The sequence below is a fragment of the Oryza sativa genome, chromosome 2 (genome assembly GCF_034140825.1).
Source record: "Oryza sativa Japonica Group chromosome 2, ASM3414082v1".
Lineage (NCBI taxonomy): Eukaryota > Viridiplantae > Streptophyta > Magnoliopsida > Poales > Poaceae > Oryza > Oryza sativa.
Genome location: NC_089036.1, coordinates 13,153,125 through 13,171,753, shown reverse-complemented (window position 1 = coordinate 13,171,753; position 18,629 = coordinate 13,153,125). Strand labels below are relative to the sequence as shown.

Sequence of the window (18,629 nt, the reverse complement as noted above, 5' to 3'; positions counted from 1 at the left end):
ATGCCACACCTGATGAAAGTACCCCTATCATAACTTATGATAAAAATGACCCACCAATGAGTAAGGGTACTATTTACCCTTCTATTGAAGAGTTTCGATTGGCAATAGCTCAATATTCAATTAAGCATGAATTTGAATATGCAATTGAGAAAAGTGAACCTAATCGATTCAGAGCGCATTGTCCTGTGAAAGGGTGTAATTGGAGAATCCATGCATCACGCTCGGCTGATAAGAAATCAATTGAGGTAACCTAGATGGTCTTATGTTTTTTTTGTGTGATGATATCTTCTATATAATTGCACCTGACTTTTATTTCTTTTTTGTATATCCATGTGTAGGTCAAGGTTCATGTGGCTGACCATGAGTGTGCAAGCACTAGAAGAGATGAGAAGTTGAAGAGGGCATCCAAGGCATGGATATGTGAGAGGGTGATTGAATGGATGAGGGAAGACCCAAGTGTTGGAACCGCCGAGTTAGTAAGGAGGATAAAAGAACACCACAAGATAAATGTCAACTACAAGAGAGTGTGGACTGGTCAAGAATTAGCACGTAAAAGGTTGTTTGGTGATTGGGACAGCAGCTTTGACAAGCTATATAGGTGGAAGGGAGAAATTGAGAAGAGGTGTCCAGGAAGTTTAATATCTATTGACCACATGACATTCAAGGAGAAGCGAAGGTTCACACGAATGTTTGTAGCTTTCAAGCCATGCACTCATGGGTTTAGAGCTGGTTGTAGGCCTTACTTGGCAATCGACAGCACTCATTTGACAGGGAAATATAGAGGCCAATTAGCAACAGCTTGTGCAATTGATGGCCACAATTGGCTATACCCAGTGGCTTATGGCATCATTGATTCAGAAACAAGTGAGAATTGGATTTGGTTTATGGAGAAATTGCGATTAGCCATTGGTAACATGGATGATTTAGCAATATGCACAGATGCAGGCAAAGGGATTGATTTTGCTGTTGAGGAGGTCTTTGAGGGCGTAGAGCATCGAGAATGTATGCGTCACCTTGTTACCAACTTCAAGCTAAAGTTCCATGGCAAAGTTTTTGATGAACATTTGTGGCCAGCTGCATATGCATGGACAGAACAGTCTCACTCCTATCACATGGGAAAAATTGAGGCTGCTAAGCCAGAAGCAATATTATACTTGAAACAACACCACCCAAGGTAACTTAATTCTCATATGTTCATGCATTACTTGATGCTCCCTGCTCATGCATTACTTAATTCCATCTTCCTTTCAGGTTATGGTCTAGAAGCAAGTTCTCTTCTGCCTCAAAGGTTGATTATGTTACCAATAATCTTGCTGAAAGCTTTAATAACTGGATCAATAAGCACAAAGGCCTGATGTTATTTGAGTTGATGGACAAGATCAGAAGAAAGACTATGAAGATGTTTCAAAAAAGGAAAAAGGTTGCCAACAAGCTGCAAGGACAGATTATACTCCCAAGTGTGATGAGAGAGTTGAATGCTAAATCAAGAGATCTGGACTTAGATGTTGATAGGAGTGATGATTTGGAAGCTGAAGTCACTGAGAAATCTCCAGGTTAGTATTTCAGTCATTGTTTTAGTCTAAAATGTGCACTTTTATAGTTACTTATGGGCTGTATACTTAGGTGGGAAGAGGCATGTGGTGAACTTGGAAGAAAAAACATGCACATGCAGAGAATGGCAAGTTTCCGGAAAGCCTTGTATCCACGCATTGTCGTTCATAACATCAGTGAGGGGTTTGCATATAGACTCTTTTGTAGATGAATGCTATAGTGTAGCTAAGTTTGCAGCTGCATATGCTCCACGTATTCCTGGTCTTACTGACATGTCACAATGGCCAGAGAGTACACATGGCTTCTTTCTTTATCCACCAATTTTAAAGAGAAGTGCAGGTAGACCTAGGAATAGAAGGTGTAAGGGTGGAGCTGAAGGGAAAGGCACTAGTAAGGGTAGGTCAGGTAGCCAAAAATGCCCTATTTGCCACAACTTTGGTCATAGATGGCAGACATGCAAAGAAGCTGATCCAGATGCTAAGGAAGCATATGCTCTTTTAGCAAAAACAAGGTATTTTCCTTCCTCTATTTGATTTCAGCATTCATTACATTGCTATAAGAGACTTTTGTTATAATTGTTGTCAAATCAATCGATCTAGGCAAAAGAGAAAGAAAACAACACCATCAAATTCAAGTACATGTGCTGCCAATACAGTACAAATTGTCACTTCAACTTCAACTCCAACTTTGGTTGGCCCACCAAGGTAACTAGTATAACTTAAATATGATCACATGGTACTCCTTTTCACTTCAATTTCGTAAATCTGATCATTAGTTCTTCGTTTTGGTGCAGCAAAAAGAAGAGGGCAGCTGCACCTGATAGTTCTAGTTGTAATTTAATTACTTGTGCAAATGCAAATGCTACATCAGTGAGGTATGCAGTTCAAATGTTTTTAATTCCTATTCCATCTTGTGATTGTGTTGTGCCTATTCTAATATATGCATGACCTTCTTTCCTTGTAGTTCAAGTGGCCCTAATCAAACACAAAACCAATGTGCTCTCCTTCCTGTAACAGTAACAGAAGTGAGCACACCACCACCAAAAGCAAAGGCCAAGGGGAAAAATAAGGCCATAACAGCACTACCAGATAGCCCATCTATGTCAACTAGAAGTAAGAAGAAATTGAAGAAATTGACATCAACTAGCCCATCCATGTCAACTAGAAGCAAGAGGAAATTAATTTGATGTTACATGTTGTGGTTTCTATCCTGGGATATGTGCTTGTAACATCTGTGCCATTTAACTTATTTATTTAGCTTTTGTAATGTTGAACTTGCTTATGCCAAACTTGGACATTGGATATTATGCACCTTACTGTCAAATTGTGCTATGCACCTTTTATGGATGAATTTCCTTGCCCACATGCTGTATTGCCCACATGCTGTACATTATTCATACTTATAATATGTCCTCATTATTATTTCTAATCATGTTGAGATATTTTTCACATGTATAGTCATGTTGTACATTCTCTCTCAATTATTATCACTCCCAGGACCCTATTTGGCATGGTTATAGTGTTCCTGGTCTTGACACGTCCTAAGGGCATATTTGTCTTTTTCTCAATGCAACTTAACAGTTTGTGGCTGTGATGGTAAATTGTAGAGGTTAAAGCAAAGGCGATGGTATATAATGGATGTTGACAAAGTCGGTGGTATATTATTGAAACTTGACGAACTCAGTGGTACTGAGTGGATTCTCCCTAAATTCAATGCATACAGCGGTATAGCTCAACATTTTGCTACGCTACTTACCTGGAAATCATCAATCGTCTACCACCAGTACTAGCTACAGCTTTGCTCAAGCAGGAATGCCAATGTAACTGAGCTTTGTGTATTCTTCGGTTCTTCCTCTTGAAATGTATATATGTGGAAGAAAAATAAAAGAAGACCAGAGCCTAGCCTATCATTCCATGCTATTTCTAAGCCACTTAAAGAATCAAGACATTGCCAATGTGTTCATAGCACACCATATACATGAAGTTCTCTATCTCAGAGGTTGTTACTGACAGATCAATTTGTCATTCAGCTTGCTGCCACCAAATTTTTGGCCATCAACCCGGGTTGACGGATTGCCTGACCACTGGATGGTTGATTTTGGGAGTCAACAGAGCTTTGTGAATCAACAACACAGCACCTGATCGGCTTCTGAACCTTGCCGAATGACACAGCTTTCTGGGAGTATAGTTCAACAAACCTGCATATATAAAATAAAAAAACGTTTTGAGTATAAAAGTAGAAATAAAGATATGGAGTAAAAGGCTAAAAGAAGTTGCACGACGGATACAAATGCATGGTCCTCTCTGGAATTTTATCCAGAAACCACGGCACTAGTCTAAAAGCAAATTGGACTGAAAACAATTGGAGAGATACTGAGCTCGTGTAAATTGTGTTTTAAATAAAGAAAATGAAAAACATATTATGTGACCGGAAAATGAACTTGACAGTCTCAGAATCCGTAGAGTGGCTATGGAGTGTTTAAGGTTGGTTTAAAAGGAGCTGAAAGCAAACACACAACAACGGTGAAGAAGCACGAAGAATTTGCACATCAAGTTATGTATGCTGCAGTCTGTGTGATTGAAGGCCTGAACGATATAAAAAGACAATAAAGATAACAGGTCAAGTATATTGCTTCCTAGAGGAGGCCTCAAACATGTATTCCATGGGCATATATTAAGTACAATATGACATTACGGTGTAAAGTGCACACGTGTATCTAGCTTAACATGGGGCAATAAATCAACTGAAAAACTATGACACAAAAATCAACGTGAACTTTTCAAATTTTAGTCTAGCTATTTATGGAATTTCATTTTCAGATTCATTGTATATATATTATGTGTAACAAAAACGAGAAAATTCAAACGAATGATTAACTAAAAGGAAAAGGAAAAAAAAGAAAAAATGTAAACATTCAAATGGGAGAAGCAACTCAATATATTTATGGATGCCAATGCATTTATGAAGTTAAATGTCGGTGCCAACCTAAAGGAACATTTAGCTTGTAGGATAGTGCATGCAGCCTTGGACATCCATAGATAAGTAGGGAAACCATTCATACTCAACAAACTTACGTTGAGTTTGAAGTTCAATTTTAAAGTATGCTTTGTCCAAATTTAATCGTGCTGATTAGGGGCCCATGCTGAAGTTGGGTGTTACAGATACATTGTAAAGGTATATCACAACTGATAAGTTGTCTTTTTTCACAGCTAAAGCAAGCAATAAAACTACCATGACCTAAATGAAAACACTTAGAAATAATATAAAAGAATGTACACGGATAAAGCAAATGACCACAACTTCCAGAAAGTCCAATATATATGCGAAGCAAGCATAAGCCAAATTTACAAATTAACGACTAAGCTGGATTGAGAATATGAAACAAAAGCAAACTTGCGTATGAATACCATTCAGGCATCACAATGGTCAAGTGGTAGATGCCAAAAAGGATATCACAAGCTGGTGCAGTTTATGAAAGAGAAGTACTCGGGCTTGTTAATACAATAACAGGAATTTAGCAAGAATTCAGCTTGTGAGAATCAAAGATCTTGCCTCATTATTTGGCCAAATCATGTGTTAAGGGTCAAGTCATCCGATCTACATAAAGATTGAGTTCTATCTCTGTTCATTAGGCAAGAAAAAAAAATCTTTAGTCTCCCTCTTCTGCCTACACTAGTGGTGCGGTGGCCGCCATGATGCTGTCACGCCATTTGGGGTTCAAGGACACCTCGAATAGTCCTAAGGGCTTTTATCCCCACATGAGCATCGCCACGCATTATGTCTTGCAGACCAACAATATACTAACCAGACTGGGTAACTTGCTGAGCAATTTCTGATTGGATAGAGGGGATACCAATATAAAGACAACTGCAAGGGGTCCTGGGTATGTTGTATTCAAAGAGCTAAATGTGTTCCACATGTTACTATTGGCAAAGCTAGAGCGGCAGTAAACCTCAGCCCATATTTGTAAGGATGATCAAAGTAAGGTACCATCCAAACACCAACTTCAGAGAGTAAACTGAAGTCCAGAACTCTTTGACATAAAAGGCATAGACACATACAGCGCTACTATCAAAAGACAGATATTTTGAAGGATTGGTAATGGTGCTTTTCTACTGGCAGTGGTAGCATGAAGCATTCTAAATTTCTGTTATAGTCAAAGATCCGGTGAGGCTCTATAACAGCCCTGGGCACAGTAGCGCACACATTTTTAGCACTCTTATTGTAGTGATCTTCAAAAGTCGCAGCTGTATCTTCAATTATACTGTGCTAAAGCTTCTGGTCATATTATTTACCATAAGAGTTACATGAGCTAGAAAATGGTAGGATACAAAATTCTATTGGTGCAATTGTGTAAAGCAAACGTAAGTTTGATGGATATAATAAATAGGCAACATATCATATGCACACAAGCTTCAGGTGCACTCATGGTCACACCAACATATGCCACCAAAATTCCAAAAAAATGATCTACATGTACTTCTAATCTTACTATACACATATATAAAATTTTAAGTCCAGATTGATTATACATAAATCACAGCAAAATAGAAAATTCTGAAAATTCCTTATACATAGAAGTTGGAAGTTAGCAAAGTTTGTACTTTGTACTAAAATAAATTACCTGGTAGCAGCCTCCACAGATTCCAGTTTAAGATAGGCAAAACCCTTGCATATAGGATCACGAGTCTTCTTGTTTGCAGAAACCGCTGGCTCAATATTTACAAGGCCTGGAAATCCCTTGAAAGCAAGATTCAGGTCCTTGTGTATGTTTTTCTTTTTTGGGAGATTCCAAACACGAACACAAACACCGCCATCATTGAGATCTGTGGCAACATAGAGAGAATTCATCAAGAGGAATGCTTATGTCTAGTAATCATTTCTTAAAACCAAAGAAGAACATGAGGCAGCTGAGACATCTACTAATGAGACATCTACTACTGACGTGTGAAAGAAACCTACAAATTGTAACACGTGTGTATTGAGAGTTTCTGAAATTCTATTAGTTAAATTCTTGCAGATGTTTATTGCCCTTCCAAGTGGGATATTATTTATAAAAAGTTTGGAAAGATCATATCTATTGAAGGTAACACCATAGGGACATCTAATTTGGTTCATGTTCGAACCAAACACCATGAGAATTAATTGATTGGCATTGAAAATGAACAAGTGAGCAATCTGAATTCTAAGAATGGCCAGTTGTTCGTATTTTGTAGGGACTGAGCAATCTGAATTCTAAATTCTAAGAATGACCAGTTTGTTGTTCCATCCAGGATAATTGCATTTGCTACCTCACACTGTGTTTATTTGGTCAACCCATGTCTTTGGCCCCTGTAAATAACTATCAAAATTCATGTTGGCCCTTTATTTAATTTATCCATGTTTCTACTTTGAAAAAGGGGTACTGATCATGGGGGAATTTATGTTTGGTTGATAGCATGGATTTTTACTAATAATTCTTCTAGTATGAATTTTATCTTGAGTAAAATAATTCCACAGCATACCATGTCTGACAAATGGACTTCTGTTGTATAAACCATTGCATCATTATGGGATAAACAGCATAATTTTGGCTGTATTCATCATTCAAATGTTTAGATATCAAAAAGAATATTCAAATGGTATACATCACCGTGAGAATGTAGAAACATCTTAGAAAACAGGTTTGGTAAGGAAAAGAGTAAAGCAGTTAAAATAGTATGCTATGTGTAAATTGAATAAATTTGCATCACAATGAATTACTTCTCTTTTTTCATTCTGTTGATAGATCACCACATAAGGATGACATCTTCTTGTGAGAAATAGACTTTTAGCAACACTGCAACGACTGAAACTAGAGAAATAACATAACAATGGAGCTCAACTGCCATACTACATTGCAAGAACTAATCAACTATGTACTCAGGGGCAGAGGTAAGCGTAGGGCAGCTGAAGCTTTGAGTCCTAGGCTTGCCTCCATAATCATGCTTAGATCCTCTAATCACCATGAAAATTTTGGAGAAAACAAATAACCCATCAGTTGAGCCCTCGCTGAACCCTAGGCTTTGATAATTCCTGGCTCAGCCCCTAAATGTACTATATAAATATTGTGGAGATAGGCAGCGATGATATTTTTGATCTACTACGCTGCTGCAGATTATCAAAGAAACAACGACTGAGGAGCAGAGACTATATGAGTCTCCGGTGCATTAGTGGTGGTAGATAACGTCAAAGTGTTGAGGAGTGGGCACTGGGCAGAGGACAAGTCATAAGCAGCTGGATTTGTGGAATGTTATTTATCTTTTTTTTTTTTTTGCTTCTTTGCGATATATTGTTGAGCGAAAATTCCTTCTTTATCGAATTACTCAGTACCCACAAGGACACAAATGGATAATTGGATATTCATCTGACATAAGTACTGTATTTTGCTAGCTCGCTGCATCCAATATTCCAATTCACTAAGGATACTAAGTCATAGTGGAATCTCCGAACTTCATGTAATGTGCAGCAACAGAGAATTACTAGTAGTATTATGGTTGATGATTCCTAAACAAACTAGTTGATATCCCGTGCTTTGCTGCGGGATATGTAGATGAATGTATGTTATATATTATAAAAATGATAGACATATGTTTAAATAATTCAGAGATGGTGATTTAACATTGCTTGTGTGCTAAGTTATAAAAATACAACTAAATTACAAATGATATATCATGTTTGCATGAGATCTAAAATACTCTAGATAATAATTGCTAGTGGATGATGATGTGGCACACTTGCATGTTGAGCTTAAGGAGTTAGTCAGTTAGTGGGTTATATACAAAGTATAGATAAGGGAAATGAAAAGAAAAAAAAAACAAGCGCTAACCTTCACCCGTTCCCTTGGCCGAGTTGGCCGCCGCGCGGTTCTTGGCCGGCGTCGGCCCGCTTCCGCTGCTGCGCCGCCTGCCGCCCAAACCCATCTCCCGGAGAAGCTGCTCCTCGATGTCGGTGGAGTACGTCTTCCCGGCGCCGAATCCAACCGGCTTCGGCCGGTTCTTCAGAAATTCATCCTCATCAACCTCCACCTCCACCTCCACTTCCTCATCGTCTTCCTCCTCCTCCTCCTCCTCCTCCTCGTCATCCTCATCCTCCTCCTCTAACTCGCCCAAGCTGGTCGCCACGGGCTCGCGGTCCCGGCGGCCGTATTTCCGCAGGCGAGGGAAGGCGAAGAGGAGGTGGGACGCGCGTAGCCGAGAAGGCGGGGGCAGCGAGACGGCGACGGGCGCTGGCGCTGGCGCCGGTGCCGGCCCAGCCGCCGCGGCGGTCGGCGGCGACAGTAGCAGCAGCAGTGGCATTTCGTGTTCCCTTTTTGCCTTTTTTTCCCCTTTTCTTTTTTTAAAAAAACTTCGGTGACGGTCCTCTTTTATCATCGAGAGGGAGGGAGAGTGAACTGCCACCGTCCGTTCGATCCTTATCAAAACAGCATCGCGTCCTCTGCCTCCTCTTCCCCACGCCGCCGGCCGCGCCGCCGCTGCCGCCGTCGCCCCGCGCCCTTCTCCCTCATCCCCGCCGCTGTGAGGTGTCAACTCCGTCGCCGCCTCCCCTGTGGTAGCACGAGGGGAACCAGGGCTCACATGCTACTCGATCGGGGCGTAACTTTGGATAGCCATGGCGGCTATGCTTCTTCGCCTTCATCCCTGCCCTCTCCTCTTTCCGCCGCCGCCACCGCACCCACATCTCCGCCGCCAGCTGGCCGTCTATTCGATCCCGAAATCCTCCTTCCGATCCGCCGCCGCCGCGGCTCGAGCTAGAAACCCTCCGCGTCTGGCCTCCGTCGGTGGAGCCGAGCGACGGCGCGTGGGTGACGATTATGATGAAGAGGAAGAGGACTTGGGACAGGCTCTCGAGAGAACGCGGCAACTTGTCGAGTGCGCGATGTTCGCATCCGTCGCTGGCCTCGCGTACTTCCTCAGCAACTCCCTCGCCATCGAGGTCCGCTGCCTTCTGCCATTCTGTACCCAAATACAATAATAAGTATATTGGGGTGTATTATCCATTTTTTCCTTCTTGTACTGGAAATTTCTAAGCCTCCAAATTATTTATAATCTGTATAAGCTAATGTCTCTTTTTGTTTGATGCAGAATTACTTTAGCTGCTTTTTTCCATTGCCGATTGTTATCTCCTCCTTAAGATGGGGACTAGAAGCTGGCAGGAAAACTGCGGTAAATCCATTCAAATAGTTCACTTAGTCTCAGTATCTTCTGTTTTTGCTACATTCTGAATCACTGATACACTTACTGTTTGTGTTGTCTCACCAGGTGGCTACTGTTTTACTGCTATTCACATTGTCTGGCCCTGTAAAAGCATCAACTTATCTGGCAAGTACCTCTATTCTGCATTTTGATTCATGCGTCAGTGGGAGGCGATTCCATCTTTCTCTTCAAAGCTTCAAAAACCTATCAAACTGCATATTTATCTTGAAATTAACAGCTATTGATGTTACTATTAACATGGAGACTTTGTTGCCTTACAAGGTCAAAGTGGAAATTTCGATTCTGTCATTAAGACAGCGCTAGGGCAAAGAGTGGAATATATTTACACCTTGAAGTAGTTATGTATTGGAGGAAGTAAAAGAGTGATATATTTGATGCCCTGTGTTTAAGGATCAAACTAGTGGTGGAGCCAGGGGCATCGTCAAGCCTAGAATAGCGTTTTCCGGTGATCGACTAAATTTTATAGGTGTCAATGGCTATCAATAGAGGAGACGGCAGCGGTGGAGCCCGGGCAGCCACCTGACCTGCCTAGGAGGTGGCTCTGCCGCTGGATCAAACAATAGGGACAATAGAAAAAAGAACATTCTTTTTCAAGACGATACTTACTGTTTCCTGTTCTAACAAGGGGCACTCTCAACGGATCCTCGATGAACTGGCATGCCACAGTTCTTTTGTGTGTTATCATGGGCAAGCTTGAATCAATAATTCTTAGAAACGATTACCTATATCTTTGCTATGTCAAGGGCTAGTCATTCTTTCCCTGCGCTTGCATCGTACCAATTCATGGATTTACCCCTTCGCAGTAAAGCCTTCCTATACTTTGCTTGATGTGCCTGAGTCTACCTCATTTGCTCCTTGACAATACACCCTCTCACACTCTTAAGGCAACCATAGTAGTACTGGCATAGCTACATCAATACGCAGTTAAGCTTCAACTTAAAAGTTACCTGATTTAGCACCAGGTCTCCTACAGGCAAATGGCCAAATAATAGGCTGTCACAGTCAATCGTGTATGTGTCCAGCCACCTGACCTGCCTAGGAGGTGGCTCTGCCGCTGGATCAAACAATAGGGACAATAGAAAAAAGAACATTCTTTTTCAAGACGATACTTACTGTTTCCTGTTCTGACAAGGGGCACTCTCAACGGATCCTCGATGAACTGGCATGCCGCAGTTCTTTTGTGTGTTATCATGGGCAAGCTTGAATCAATAATTCTTAGAAACGATTACCTATATCTTTGCTATGTCAAGGGCTAGTCATTCTTTCCCTGCGCTTGCATCGTACCAATTCATGGATTTACCCCTTCGCAGTAAAGCCTTCCTATACTTTGCTTGATGTGCCTGAGTCTACCTCATTTGCTCCTTGACAATACACCCTCTCACACTCTTAAGGCGACCATAGTAGTACTGGCATGGCTACATCAATATGCAGTTAAGCTTCAACTTAAAAGTTACCTGATTTAGCACCAGGTCTCCTACAGGCAAATGGCCAAATAATAGGCTGTCACAGTCAATCGTGTATGTGTCATGTGGACTCCATTCAAACATATTGAAGTGTTGTATTCCTGGACTACAATCATATGATTGTCACTAAAGGAAAACAATGTTCCTAGTAGAGTTCACAGGCTGTGGTGATCAATGGTAGAGTTATCAGCCATCAACAAGGGACTTCGTAAAAAGAAGAAAAAGGGGAAATTTATAAACTAAATTTGTGTGTTATGTCAAAATATCAGCAAACAAACATCAGATAGAAGTACAAATCATGTTTGATGTATTTACGGTAGCTTAAAAAAGAGTTGAAAAGAAACCAATAAAGACAATATGTGCCTACAGCAGGGATTATGGAGATCAAAAGCTGTGGAAAAGTCGCAAAGATATTTACAGGTTTGGTACTGAAAAGGATATATGATTTTTCATAAAAGATTCATAACTTGCGTGCCTTTGTTGTTCTTAAATCATGGTAGAAGTCCTGTTTTAGTTGATGTACATATGTTTGACATTCTAGTGTCGATTTTAGACTCTAGATTTGACCTACGATAATTTGAACAAATCTAGGACTTTGGAGGTAGCTATTTAAATTATTAGGATGATGTCACACATTGCGAGAAGAGAAGAGTGTTGGTTGAAGTTAGCTCTGGGTTCAGCTGCACAGTTGTGCAGGAATTGAGACTGTCTACATTGCTACAGAATGTCAGCATGTCAAAATGGTTAACTCTGGGTGCAAGGTGAATCTGGCTTGTGAGGCTGCCAGCCTGGGCTTTAGATACACATAACTCCAAGGTGTACCGTAGTAAATAAAACAGTTGATGGTGATGGCTTATTTGTCACTACTCTCTATCACCCCCTCCAGCTGACAAGTGGTACCTTTGAAACTCCGGTGAAAAAACAACTGAGACACTGAGTGCTGGGATAACCAGCAACCTCATGCTACAACCTAACACTTGATAATCATGCAAAAAGTTGTAACATGTGTGCATATGCTTGTTCGAATCCATGTTTTTAGGCGTACTGTAATCCAAGTAACATGCTCTTTCTACTATGCATCCATAGCTATGTCATCACCAACAAGAGAGAACTAATGCCTGTACTCAATAAGAGTCACTCATATAGTTTATATAGGGTTGCTTATCATCTATGAGATCTCAAATATTTAAGTGACTATGCATTTTTTATGAAATTAGGCTTTTATTTGCATTCTTTAATCCATTACCTGACTGAACACATTCTCTCGTCCCTTGCACTTGTGTTTTCTGCAGCTCATGCATGGAGTAGTAGGTCTGGCCATGGGTACTATGTGGAGGTGAGGAATGCGAAGGTCAAAGATTGAGGCACTTTCTTTTATTATGGGCTCTTTTCACTAGAAATCTCAACTTATGTTTGTGTATATGACATACATGTATGCAACTGTTGCTTCACAACAATGACTCAATGTTACATTGCATTTAAGAATAATCATTTTTTTTTCTCCTCTATCCTCAGGTTGGAGACCAACTGGATTGTTTCCATCATACTCTGCTCAATTGTAAATTCTCTTTTCTAAACTGGTATTTCCTTCTCTTTAGATGTTTTATTGACCCAATATGTGGAATCTATCATCCATCTCATATGCTTTGGATATGTACTTGACAACTCAAGATAAACGTATTAAAAGATTGGGATAATTACTTATTCGACCTTATTTTGAAGCCTAACTACCAAATTGACCATACATTTTCAGGTTTGCTCATTTGACCTCGTTTTTCAAAATCGAAGCCACCGTCTGACCTTGTTTTCACTAGTCCGTTAGGTGGTTAGGGTTTCCATTAGAAAAAGAAAAAAATAGATTTACTTGCATGAACTGACCAAAATACCCCTGATTATATAAATAACCTCATCCGAATCTTATTGGCTGGCCGGCGCGTGGAGGGACCAGGAGCGGGCCAGCAGCGGCGCTGACGAGCGAAGAGAGGGACGACGGTCGGCGCCAGCGCATGGAGGAGCAGCGGCGGCGGCTGCTGCCACGCGGAGAGAGGAAGGGGCAGCACCGGCGCGCAGATGGGCGGCGGCGCCGGTGCGCGGAGGAGTAGCGCGCCAGCTGTTGCCGCAAGGAGGGAGGGAGGGGCAGCTCCAGCGCGTGGTGGTAGGAGGAGCGGTGGGGCCGGCGCCTGCTGTTGCCACACGGAGGGAGGGATGGGCGGCTCCACGCACGGAGGGCTGGTGGCACTGGCTGCTGCCGCGCGGAGGAAGGGAGGGAGGGCCAGCTCTGGCGCTCGGAAGGAGGAGCGGCGACGCCGACGCGCGGAGGGAGGAGGAGCAGCGGCGCCAGCGCGTGTAGGGGCGGTGGTGGCGGTGCGTGGATGAGCAGCGGATGGTGCGGCGCGGATGGGGAAACGCGCAGGCCAGCGCTTGCCGTGTGGATGGAGCGCACAGCCGTGTGGACGGAGGCGTGCAGTCCTTGCCTGGCTCGGTCGGAGGCGCGCAGAGGGGTGGATCCTAAGTGAGGCGCTCGTGCGGCCCACATCCTTGCTCGTTCTCTCACTCTACCCACACCTCCTCTTTATACCTTGTTCTACTAGATCTGGAAGCTGCTTTGCTCTTGTTTTGCTGATCTAATTTAATAACCTCTCTTGTTTTACATGTACTAATTTCAAACTTTTTTTTTTTTGCTTTGGGGTGGACACAAATTTGAGCTTCGTGATTTGCTTTGGGTAATTGTTGGACGTGAAATAACATATATGCTTTTTTTCTTCAGCGTGCAATTTTATGGATAATATATTTCCAAAGTTAAAATTCAGTCATATTTCCTTAAGTCTATCAAATCTAACTCAAATTCACACACAATTTGTCAATTCCAAGTCAAATTTGTCAAAACTTTCATCACATACAACGAGTACACAAAACTGAACCAAATAAATAAAAACTCAGAGAGTATACTCAAAATGAGCAAGGATATAAACGGTATTTGGCCCCTAAGTTAACACCGTTAGGTTGGCTTGATAGAATAGGGTCATAGCTAATGTTCATTTTTGAAAAGCGGGGTCAAATAAGCGAAGTTTAGAAAATAGGGTCAAATTGCTAGTTATTTTTACTTTTACTTCCTCTGTCCCAGAAAAAGTGACCGCTTTACTACTTATGGCCAAATTATGAGGGGGAGGTAAATGACCTAGATGGCCCCTATTAAATGAGTGTTGTTTGGGAGTGAGAGGGTAGTTGGGGATAAGATTGTAAGAAATTTGAATTAGAAGTAGTTGATGAGACTAGTACTACTCTAAAGTGGTCACTTATTTTGGGACAAATTTTGAATCCAAAGTGGTCACTTATTTTGGGATGGAGGGAGTACTTAATTTAATTTTAGTCTATACATTTACGCTAAATCAAACTGTCTAGATAAAAAGCTTTGTTATATAAATGCACATCTTGTTCTATATTTCACACCTCCAATATATCTTTCTGAAGAGCTTTCCTCTTTTGGCACAGTTAACAGATAGTATCTTGGTGCTAGTTCTTCGCACAAAATTACTGGGCAAATTCCTACTGGCAACAGAAAATCTTGTGTTATTTTTAGTTCCAGGGAATGAATTTGCATATTGAATTTACCATCTGTCCTGAAGCAGCACATCGCTGTTTTTTTAATGCGTATCTAATTTGACAAAGAGAAAATTTGCAAGTGTAAGAACAGAGAGAACAGATAAGAGCTGCTGTGACAACAGCTCGTGTTTGTGGAGGAAGGGGATAATCCAAGGTCCAAATAATATCAGGATCCAGGATCATTAAGTAGAAATAAACATACATGTAGTTTTGGTTGACAGTGGCACTATATCCAATTCTGGATGGGAATTTTCCTAGTGATATACCACCTCTGTCCCAAGTATTTGTCCAGTTACACAGCCAGGATCCCTAATATTTTGGGAGGGAGGTAGTATTCAGCTGACATGACCTATGCCTTTGTTATTCTTTTACTGTGTGGATAGAATTTAATCTAAGCTGTCAATTTTTTATTAGAATTTAATCTAAGCTGTCAATTTTGTTATGCAGACCCGGGCTCTAGGGGCTTGTGGATACGTTTTATTGTCGTCATTTCTGATAAGAGAGAATATTCTTGGATTGGTATCTTCACTTATCTATTCAACATTAAGATTGACGGAAAGATAATATTTGTGTTCAGTAACTTTTGCTCAATTTCAGATAACAGTCAATATACATGCTTCCCTGACATACATTCTGGCGGCAGCTGGGGTGAACACGATTCCTTCCATGGATGCAATTTATGTACTCTTTGGAACGCTGGTAATGTTATGACAAATTGTGCTTATTAAGCGAGCCATTTTTTTTCTTGTTGTAACTTTGTTTTCTGTTGCAGCTTCTACTCAACTGTGGATTCTTTATCTTCCTACTACATATAATGTATACAATATTCCTGACTAAGCTCGGAATAAAGCCTTCATTGAGACCTCCAAGATGGCTGGACAAAGCAATTTGAGTTTACAGGTAGAGTGGCAACTTACTCCTTTGTACCTTGTGCGCTGACTGAAACCGGAGCATTCAGTGTCACAATGCTTCCTAATGTAGATTCCGCAGAGTGTCAGCGCTGAATTCGTCCCCTGCAAAATGATAATTAGTGTCCTTTTTCTTTGGCCATGGTACATCCTAGATCTGTAGGTCTTCTTTTCTAACGAAGATCAAGCTAAAAGTTAGGATACGTAAAGCAAGAAAGATCACTGTTACTACATGATTAATTGAGTTTAATTTTTACGAACTTGAAAAATAGATTTGTTTGATATTTTAAAGCAAAATATATATAGAATGTTGTACGAAACACACCGTTTAGTACAGTAAAACGCGAGCTAAGAAAAACAAGTAAAATGTGTCTTAATCAGTAAAGAACACCATGCATGTCATTGAGTTACAGCAAAGACGCAAAGGGAAGGGATTGTAGTGATAACGTGAGAGGAGATCCGTATATACATTGTGCACGTCCCAGGCCGGAGGCAACTCTGGTTAACTGGTTCCACTGGTTCCATGAAAGGGAAGAAGTATATGGCGATATGGAGGCCGAATGGGTCAATCTCTGGTCTCGCCAATCGAACTCGAATGTCCTAATGGCGGATTAGCGGTAACCGGGTTTCACATTTTCGATTGATATTCGAACGAAATATCGAAATCTCGAACCACCCCCAGAACGCTCGGTTTGTATCGAATTTTGTTTTAGATTTGTCAAAATTCTTGAGATATCTTGAAATTTGTTATCTTGTTGAGGTTAACGTGAAAACAAGCAAGACAAAATAACGGTTTTTATTTTACCATTTGTGCATTTCTATGTAATGTAATACTCCATCCCCTTCAAAATATAGTAACTTATAGTATTAAAATTTTAGTTTAAATATAGCAACTTTTTTCATACTTACTTCAACCATTAAAAAAATGTTTATCTAGTTTCTCTATCTACTTTTCCATCTCAACTAATCTCAATAATCCGTCACTTATTTATTTTTCTGATTATATGACACAAACACGTACACGAACCCACTACACATGCGATACCGCATGCACATAACTACGAATACGTCCCCTAACATATGTTTAGAGACAAAACCAGGGCCTGTTCTCGTAAGTTTCTCTTGAAAGCACACTCAAAGAGACGGAAATCGTCGATACATTTATGATCTCACTAAATTTATGTTAAAGGCCCAATTATGTGAATATATATTCATGATAGTTAGGATTGTACCCTAATTGATGGAGTCATAGACCCACGACTCCATAATCACATCACTGTTTCTTCTCTAATCTTCTATTCAATTTTACATTTCTTCCTAATTTTTGTGAAAAAAAACTCCAGTACTTTTTGAACGTACGGGAATAGTATTCTTGAACAATTTTTCCAAGTACAAATCACAGTTTGAGTTGTCCAGATTTTTTTCTTCCCTCCAATTTTCTTTGCCTGAAATTGCCTGGTACGAGCATCTTTAAACAAACGGTAGAGCAATGCAGGAATCAGCCAAAGAGGATACCTCGGGCACTTAAATCTACAACAAACCCGAAGAATCAAGATTGGGATATCCTGCATCCTGACTGATCACCTTTGGAGTAGTATTATACTCGCTCCGTCAAAAAAAAAAAGATAAACCTTGGTTTTCGTGTCCAATGTTTGACCGTCCGTTTTATTTAAAAAAATTATAAAAAAATTAAAAAGATAAGTCACGCATAAAGTATTAATCATGTTTTATCATCTAACAACAATGAAAATACTAATTATAAAAAAAAATCATATAAAATGGACAGTTAAACTTTGGCACGGAGGTTTGCTTTTTTTTTTTTCGGAGGGAGTGTATTGATACTTTAACTCATCCGAATCCTTTGTTTTGGTCATCATATAAAGTGACCCAAATCTACATGCTAAAACCTTGGCTCTTGGCCCCCACGAAGGGCCAACGGACATCGCTCCAGAGTTCAGACTGATAAACAGAGCAGTATTGCACCCGTCCATAAACACAGGAGATTCTATCATGTCATTTAGGGGGTGTTTATATCCACGAGTGTAAAGTTTTAGCGTCTCACATCAGATATTATATAGGGCGTCGCATGAGGTGTTCGGGCACTAATATAAAAAACTAATTACAGAATCAGTCAGTAAACTGCGAGACGAATTTATTAATACTAATTAATCCATCATTAGCAAATGTTTACTGTAGCACCATATTATCAAATCATGTCGTAATTAGGCTTAAAATATTTATCTCGTAAATTAGTCGTAATCTGTGTAATTAGTTATTTTTTAGTTTATATTTAATACTTTATGCAGGTGTTCAAACGTTCGATGTAACAGGGTGTAAAATTTTTTTTAGGGATCTAAACCGGCCCTTAGCAAAATTTAAGAATTTTAGGTTGTTTAGCAACGTGGGTGCGTTCGTTTCTCGCTTCTCTCATCCTCTACCTTTCGTATTTTTTAAGTAAGCTTTCCAAAATAGTACCTCCTTCAATAATTAATTTTTTTATATTTTAGGATAAATTCTGAGGGCTAAAAGTTGTTAGAACTACTATTTATTCTGAGCGCCAAACATACATTAGCCTAGGCCCACCTCACCCCATGTCCCGTCATCCCACTCCTACCGTTGTCGGAGTAAAGATCTACTCATATCGCGCGCCTCTACCACCCACCTTTCTTCGAGTAAACGATTTACTTCGATAATAAAAACAACTTCCGTGCTTCCGATCCCACCCCATGTTCCGCATCGTGCTCCTACCATTATCGGAGTAAATGATTTACTTCGATAAAAATAACTTCTCTACTTCCGGTGTATATTCTATTTTTCCTATACCCAACCAACCACTCTCGCCCCCACTGCATTTTTTTTTCCTTTTTTTT

The 18,629-nt window shown here is 40.4% G+C and overlaps 2 protein-coding genes across 2 annotated transcripts; one reads left to right on the top strand and one right to left on the bottom strand.

Annotated features, from left to right (window-relative positions):
* Positions 1 to 3,191: 3,191 nt before the first annotated feature.
* LOC4329188 (uncharacterized) lies at positions 3,192 to 13,792 on the bottom strand. Its single transcript, XM_015770322.3, is given in 5 exon segments — positions 3,192 to 3,641; positions 3,643 to 3,748; positions 6,176 to 6,377; positions 8,399 to 9,729; positions 9,811 to 13,792. Coding segments are annotated over 4 exon segments (888 nt in total). The 5' UTR covers positions 8,943 to 9,729; positions 9,811 to 13,792; the 3' UTR covers positions 3,192 to 3,605.
* LOC4329186 (uncharacterized) lies at positions 8,965 to 15,906 on the top strand. The gene is made up of 8 exons (XM_015770323.3): positions 8,965 to 9,504; positions 9,654 to 9,734; positions 9,831 to 9,890; positions 12,541 to 12,584; positions 12,764 to 12,806; positions 15,299 to 15,370; positions 15,449 to 15,550; positions 15,624 to 15,906. Exons 1-8 carry the CDS (start codon positions 9,181 to 9,183, stop codon positions 15,741 to 15,743), a joined length of 846 nt encoding a protein of 281 aa, XP_015625809.1. The 5' UTR covers positions 8,965 to 9,180; the 3' UTR covers positions 15,744 to 15,906.
* Positions 15,907 to 18,629: the final 2,723 nt, after the last annotated feature.